The sequence below is a fragment of the Nannospalax galili genome, unplaced genomic scaffold, assembly GCF_000622305.1.
Source record: "Nannospalax galili isolate Female #2095 unplaced genomic scaffold, S.galili_v1.0 scaffold1233, whole genome shotgun sequence".
Classification (NCBI taxonomy): Eukaryota; Metazoa; Chordata; class Mammalia; order Rodentia; family Spalacidae; genus Nannospalax; species Nannospalax galili.
The window spans coordinates 668,469-676,417 of NW_008333791.1; the positions used below are offsets into that span (position 1 = coordinate 668,469).

A 7,949-nucleotide genomic window follows, 5' to 3' on the forward strand; every position below is an offset into this window, starting at 1 on the left:
TTTTTTTTGGTCTTTTTTTGAGACAGAGCTCCCTATAGCCCCACCTGACCTGGAACTCACTATGTAGACCAGGCTGGCCTCACTCTCACAGAGATTCACCTGCCTTTGCCTCCTGAGTGCTGGGATTAAAGGCATGTACCACCACGCTGGGCTATTTTTTAGTTTATGTGTATAGTGTTTGCCTGCCTGTATGTAAGTGCACCCCTGTCATGCAGTGTCTATGGAGGCCAGAAGAGGGCGTCAGACCCCCTGGAACTATAGTTATGGAGAGTTGTTAGCTACCATGTGGGAACCAAATTTGGGTCCTCTGCCATCTCTTAATTGCTGAGTCATCTCTCCACCCCCACCTTCAGTTTCCTTCCTTCCTTCCTTCCTTCCTTCCTTCCTTCCTTCCTTCCTTCCTTCCTTCTTCCCTCCCTCCCTCCTTCCTTCCTTCCTTCCTTCCTCTTCTTTCTTTCTTTTTTTCCTTTCCTGTCTTTTTTGAGACAGACTCTCCCTGTAGCTCCAGTTGGGCCTGGAACTCATTAGGTAGACCAGGCTGGCCTTAATTTCTCGATCTCCCAGAGATCTGCCTCCCAAGTTCTGGGACTAAAGGTGTGTGCCACCATGCCTGGCTCACTTTCAATTCTTGACTTCCAACTAGTTGCCTTGACTTTGGACTTTTGTTTTTTTTTAAATATTTTATTCATTATTTTTATTTTATGTGTATGAGTGTATTGCCTGCATGTATGTGAGTGTACCCATGTCGTGCAATGCCATGGAGGTCAGAAGAGGGCTTCAGATTTCCCTGGAACTGGAGTTAAGGACAGTTCTTAGCCGCCATGTGGGTGCTGGGAATCGAACCCGGGTCCTCTGCAAGAGCAGTGCTCTTAACCACTGAGCCATCTCTCCAGCCCTGACTCTAGAGTTTTATTCCTCCATTCCTCCAATCTTCCTTTTGCAAAGTCTAGAGTAATTTTTTTGGGGGGGGTCTTTTTCAGACAGGGTCTCCCTGTAGCCTTAGCTGCCCTGGAACTTACTCTGTGGACCAGGATGGCCTCAACTCACAGAGATTCCTCCTGCTTCTGCTTCTGGAGTGTTGGGATGAAAGGCGTGTGCCACTAGAGTAATTTTTCAAAAAGACAAATGTGTTGTCAATATCTGGTTTAAAAACCTTCCAAGGGTCAAGAAATGTTAAAGAGGGCTGAGTGCACACCTATAATACCAGCACCTGGGAGACAGAGGCAGGAGGATAAGATGTTCAAGGTCATCCTCAGCTACATATTAAGCTTGAGGTCAACCCTGGATACAGAGACTCTGTCTCAAAATCTATCCATGGGAAGTCAGTATATGATGTTAAAATTTAAAAAGGAGTGTTAAAAGTGTTTAAAATTATGACTGGTTAGGCTGCAGAGATGGCTCAGCAGTTAAGAAGAGCACATACTGCTCTTGCGGTAGGATCCAAGTTTGGTTCCCAGCACCTAGGTCAGGTGGCTCACGACCATCAGTAACTCCAGCTCTAGAGGATCCCAGGCCCTCTTTCGATCTCTGCAGCACCTATACTCAATGCAGATTTCCATTTAAAGAATAAAAAATAAAATCTAGAATTATGAGTGGTTAAACACTTAAAAAAAAAAAGTGAAATTGGTTGCCTCTGGGAAGTGGACCTAGAGGTGTAAGAGGTTACAGGGAAAGGGAGTTTTTTCATTGCAAATCCTTCCGTAACCATGAGCTAGACATACTTGGATTAAAAGTCCAAATAAAACAACAGTTTTTCATGGCTCTTTTCTACCTGTAGAATCAAGTCCAAACACCTTAGAAATATATCCTTGTTACTCAGTGTGGACCCAGTCTGGCCCAGCAGTCTGGCCATCCCTCGGTGCTTTCTAGAAACATAGAACCAGGGCTGGAGAGATGGCTCAGCAGTTAAGAACACTGGTTGTTCTTGCAGAAGACCCAGGTTCATATCCCAGCACCCACATGGCAGCGAACAACTGTCTGTAACTCCAGTCCCAGGGGCTCCAACAGCCTCTTCTGTCCTCTGTGGGCATTGCACAACACAGGTGTACTTATCTACGTGCAGGCAATACACACATACACATAAAATAAAAATAAATGCACACACACACACACACACACACATACACACACACACATTATAAAAACAAATAAACAAGAAAAGAATCAGGGCTGAAGAGATGACTCAGCAGTTGAGAGCACTAGCTGCTCTTGCAGAAGACCCAGGTTCAAATCCCAGCACCGTCTGTAACTTCAGTTCCAGGGGATCCAACACCCTTTTCTGATTTCCACAGGATTGCTCGACATGGGTACACTCACATACATGCAGGCAATACACTCATACACATAAACTAAAAAATAGTCAAAATAAATAAATAAATAAAAATAAATCTAGCCAAGCATGGTAGTACATGCCTTTAATCCCAGCACTCAGAAGGCAGAGCAGGCGGATCCTCTGTGAGTTTGAGGCCAGCCTAGTCTACAGACTGACTTCCAGGCAGCTGGAGCTACAGGGAGACCCTGTCTCAAAAAGACCAGAAAAAAAAAAAAAAAAAAAAAGTCTCGATACCCACTTCACAAGGTTTGCAGATGACCCATACTCACAGTCTAGCTTAGGAAGCATCTCCCTTGCAAGCCCATGCAAGATCACGTCCGTGTGGACCCCTTCAACTTTAATACTGGTTGCTTCTTACTGACCAGGGGAGTTGGCCTCAGTCTCCTTCAGTCTGATTTCTAGCCATTGCGAGGTGTGTATGAGTGGCTATATTCTAGTCACCGTTTTTTGACTGGCGTATCAGCAGAAAGCCTTCAGAACCTTCTGTGACCACTTAAACTCACACAGGGCTGAGGCTGCCTACTCTTCATTCAGCACTTATTGGGTGCTTGCTGTGCTCCTAGCCGGAGCCAGTGCCAGTGTAGGGAGAAGGCCCTGAGCTCTCTGAGGGCTCTTTCAGGTCCAAATCCAGGCTGCAGTCCCAGCCATCCATGGCGAGAACTCGTGTGCGCAGCACTCGGATATATATCTCTCTGCTGGACTGCGCGGCTTCTCTGAGCCTTACGGCGTCGTCCTCCTGCCCCCGCGCTACGAGGGCGTTAGCGGCGATTAAGGAGGACCCTCCGGACCGGGACCCCGCGTCCAGTCGCCCAGCCCTGCTCTGGCTTGGGCCCGCATGGAGGGGACCGTGGAGTCTCAGACGCCCGACTTGCGAGACGTAGAGGGCAAGGTGGGCAGGAAGACCCCCGAAGGGCTGCTGCGCGGGCTGCGGGGCGAGTGGGAGCTGGGAACCTCCGTGAACCTGCTGCTCCCGGGGGCGCCGAACACCGGCCACGGCCTGGGGGACAAGATCATGGCGCTGAGGATGGAGCTGGTGAGTGTGGGCGCTGCGGGCCGGGGGCGGGGACAGAGTCCCCAGAGGGCCCTAGAAGGGACAGGCTCTGTCCCGAGTTAGCCTGGAGAGGAGGGAGTTAAAACTCCACCTAACTCCTCGGGATCCCTCCCAGATCAATCCATAAACCCCGGGTTGGAAGTGGAGCGAAGTGACGTCCCATTAATCGTCTCTCAAGGGTGAGTGAAGGGTTGATGGGTCCTGAGGACTATGAGTAGGAGGCACAAGCTCTTGGAAGTTTTTCATGCTAGATAGTCGGAGAAGAGGCGAGTACTAAGAACCTACCCAGTACAGCGCATCCGGGACCACCTATTTCCCCAGACCCCTATAAGGCAACTGATCTTTTTTTTTCCCTCTTCCTGCAAACTGGGATTTTGTTCCTGTGAGGCCCCAGAATGTTCAGGTCAGGATTCAGCACAGAAGAGATTAAGTGAGGTAATACTGGCTGAAAATTGCCTGAACGAGGGGCAAACAAAAACATCTCCCTTTTCTCAACATCCCACCAGCAACCGCTTAAAATACTTGAATGTTCTAAGCTTTTAACAGAGACAGTAGCCACACCATCAGCGTTGGTCCTTCACCGGGGACTCAGTCTCTTCTTTTCAGGCCTCAGAGGATCTCACCTGTACCTTCTTGGGGAGAAGAGGAAGGAATAACAGCCCTCCCTCTTCTCTGGAGCTCTTGGTCTAGATTCTGAGCCAGAGGGCAACCAGGGCCTCAGGAGGCTCCCCAGGGCCCTGGTTCCGGTGAAAGAGGTGGTTTACACCTGCCACCACTTTGCAGTCAGTTCTGAGGAATTGAGGAATTGCCAGCTAGTCCTGGCTCAGGACCAGGAGCCCACAGTATGTCAGCTAGTAAATCTTCCTGGAGCCTCACTGTGCACCCAACTCTGTGCCAAGCAGATCTGGGAGGGTGGGGGGAGGATTATGGGACCACCCAGGCCAGCCCAGAGCTCTCTTTCTGTGATAGGAGAGTCCAGGAGAGACTTCTGGGCTGAGCCAACAGGGAGGGGCCAGTATTTGAATGCCAAATGTGCACTTGGCCATGAAGGTTGTAGTTGAGTGCCAGATTCTTCAGAGCAGGACTGTGACTATACTAACTTCTGAAAGGGACCTGGTTTTGCTTTATTGTACAAAGTGCTCAAAAACTGACTTTTATTTTTGAGACATTGGCTCACTATTTAGCCCAGGCTGGCCCCCCAAATCATATTCTTCCTCTCTCAGGCACTTGAATGGCGGGATTATAGGCATGTGCCACCATACCCAGCTGAAAATTAAATTACACTGAGGATATATGATGTGTATCATGCTGAGCATGTTAAACAATTTTTTTTTTCCTTTGAGGAGCTGAGACTGAACCCAGGACCTTGCACATGCTAGGCTAGTACTCTACAATTGAGCTGTACCCTTTGTCTTACATGCTATCCCCTTAATTCCTTCAGCTAGATGAGTGATATTTTATAGATAGAAGTAAATAAGGCACAGAAGTTAAGCAGTTACCCCAAGGTCATTCAAAAAAGTGAAAAGCAAAGTCAAGATTGGAGCCCAGATCATCTGACCTCATTGTACACATTTACTATGGAGACCTGCTTTGTGCCAGGCACTTAATTTAAAAAAAATTTTATTATGCTGGATGTGGTGGCACATGCCTTTAGTCACAGCACTTGGGAGGTGAGTTTAAGGCCAGCCTGGTCTACTTTTTTTTGTCGTCTTGAGATAGGGTCTCCCTGTAGCCCCAGCTGGCCTGGAGCTCACTATGTAGACCAGGCTGGCCTTGAACTCACAGAGATCTGCCTGCCTCTGCCTCCCAAGTGCTGGGATTAAAGGCGTGTGCCACCACGCCAGACAAGTTTTATTATTTTTTGTGTACGAGTGTATTGCCTGCATGTATATAAGTGCACCATGTCATGCAGTGTTCGAGGAGGTCAGAAGAGGGCCATTGGATTCCCTGGAACTGGAGTTACACACAGTTGTTAGGGCTGGAAACCAACCTGGGTCCTCTGCAAGAGCAGCCAACGTTCTTAACCGCTGAGCCATCTCTCCAGCCCCTGTGCCAGGCACTTTAAACACATTTTATGTCGCTGAAATGAGAAAACTTGTCAGATGTTCAAGGACTTGCCTGTACTCATACAGGGAATCTGAAGGTATTCCAAATCTTTGGCTCTAATTCTCTATAAAATTTGAGAGAGTACATTTAACATCTGATTTTTGTCTCTATTTTTGACCCATCTGGCATGGAGTCTGAGGTTGCCCGTGAAGAAGTGTTTTGGGAACCAGAACAAGGAGAAAATCCCTCCCATGCTCTTTCGTCGCTCCTCAGGCCAGGATGTCACTGAGCTCTTTTTGCCTCCTGTTCTGCCCACTGGTTGTACCCTAGAATGACAAAAGGCAAGGGAGGCGTTTGACGCTGGGGAGGAAGAACTGACCCAAGCTCTCTAAAGACTGTCCTTCATTTGTTGCTCTCCTTGTATACAGGCAGAAGCAGGCTTACCCTTCAGGCCAAGGTCAGACCTGTGTTTTCACTCCTACTCTAGCTTTGCTCCCCAAGTCAGAAGTTGAATGGAGAGCCAGAGTCTGAGATGTGTAGAATGACAAACAATGGCAACCTCCCCTCCCACCCAGAGAGTTGTTGCTAGGACAACCTCCAGCCCACCTCCATGGTGCAGTTTGGGAAAAAGCATTAGACAAGGAGGAGAAAAAGACATGAGTTCAAATCCAGTCTCTCTTTCTGATGATGGCCCTCTTTTTTTTTTTTTTTTTTTTTTTTTTTTTTTTCGGTCTTTTTGAGACAGGGTCTCCCTGTAGCCCCAGCTGTCCTGGAACTCACAGAGATCCGCCTGCCTCTGCCTCCCGAGTGCTGGGATGGGCCCTCTTTTTTTTGTAATTAAAAAAAAATTTTATTAGCCAGGCGTGGTGACGCACGCCTTTAATCCCAGCACTTGGGAGGCAGAGGCAGGTGGATCTCTGTGAGTTCAAGGCCAGCCTGATCTACATAGTGAGTTCCAGGACAGCTGGGGCTACAGGGAGACCCTGTCTCAAAAAGACCAAAAAAAAAAATTTGCATCTATTATTTTTATTTTATGTGTATGCATGTATTGCCTGCAGGTAAGTGCATCCATGTTGTGCAATGCCTGCAGAGGACAGAAGAGGCTGTCAGATCCCCTGAAACTGGAGTTACAGGTGTTTGCTGCCATGTAGGTGCTGGGATTCAAACCCAGGTCTTCTTCAAGAACAGTGTTCTTAACCGCTGAGCCATCTCTCCAGCCCTGGAGCAGGGCCCTCTTTTGTGGTTTCGCTTTTGGCCTTAGTTTTTGTTTGTCCCTTAGTGGAGGAAATAAGGAGATAGTTATGGAACTAGATGATCTGTAACAGCCTTTTTAGTGACACTAGTCTGAGAATTCCAATCCATTACCAGGGATCTAAAACTGAGGTCTTGAGGCTTTTACCTTGAGACCCTATTTGGATTGAGCAAAGGAGCCTTACCCAAGCCCCCAGGGCTGGGAAGAGGCTGATGTGGGGAGGAGCAGGGAATCTGAATCCCCCAAGGAACAGTACTGGGTTTGGGTGGCCTCTGCCTAGTCCCTGCTCTTTTTCCAAAGAGATGGTGAAAAACGAGTGCTTCTTTTTCTGGTGAGAAAGCCTTTTGCTTCTATTCTTGGAAGTGATGCTGTCACAGTCAGGGAATCCCACTGTCACAGGATTAAAGAATCTGGTGCTCAGGTTGGTTTCCCAGCAACACAGAACAAACCAGCTTCCTGAGTCCTGGGCACCACCAGAGAGATGAGGTAGTGAAGGCAAGAGAATCCCAGAACTCAATGTGGTCAATGCAACATTAGAATTAGGCAGAGAACCTGAAATGAGTTGGGTGAGACCTGCTCTCAGAGAGCTGACAAGCTGGACTAGGGAAAGAGGGAGACAGACTAAGGTTTGTACTGAATGAGAAATTCTTTTGGGGGCTAGAGATATGCTCAATGGTAGAGTGCGTGCCTCACATACAGGAAGCCCTGGGTTGGATCCTTAGCATCACATAAAACTGGGTGTAGTGGGGCATGCCTGTAATCCGAGCACATTGGAGACAGAGGCTGGGAGATCAGAAGTTCAAGGAAAAAGTACTGTTGGGGAACTAGAGAGATGGCTCAGCCATTAAGAGTACTGGTTGCTCTTGTAGAGGACCTGGGTTTGCTTCCCAATACCCACATGGTGGCTCACAATCATCTGTAACTCCAGTTCCAGGGGATCTGACACACTCTTCTGGCCTCCACACTCATCAGGCACACATGTTCTTATTCTTTACCTTAATTTGAGGGACTTCAAGAAGATACTTTTTTTTTTTTCATACAGAAGAATTCATTCCAAGGCAATTGACATTGAGACGTTTTCACATGCATTTCTAATCTCTATATACATGACTATCACTGGTCACAGTCGCCCACCTTCTGAGCTCCTCGGCATCTGAGCATGAATACAAACTCATCAGGTAGACAGCCTTCCTCTCCCACTAGAGCCTCCATACTCTGCCATCCCTGTCACTGACCACTGTGTTGTCAGCACCCTCATCCATTCCCCC

At 48.0% G+C, this 7,949-nt stretch overlaps 1 protein-coding gene across 1 annotated transcript in view; it reads left to right on the forward strand.

Annotated features, from left to right (window-relative positions):
* The first annotated feature begins 2,641 nt into the window (after window positions 1-2,641).
* Lurap1 (leucine rich adaptor protein 1) overlaps window positions 2,642-7,949 on the forward strand; it is a 14,144-nt gene continuing 8,836 nt past the window's right edge. Inside the window, exon 1 of the mRNA XM_008828506.3 lies at window positions 2,642-3,365. Within this exon, the coding sequence (XP_008826728.1) occupies window positions 3,168-3,365 (198 nt within the window). The 5' untranslated portion in view covers window positions 2,642-3,167. The remainder of the gene's footprint in view (window positions 3,366-7,949) is intronic.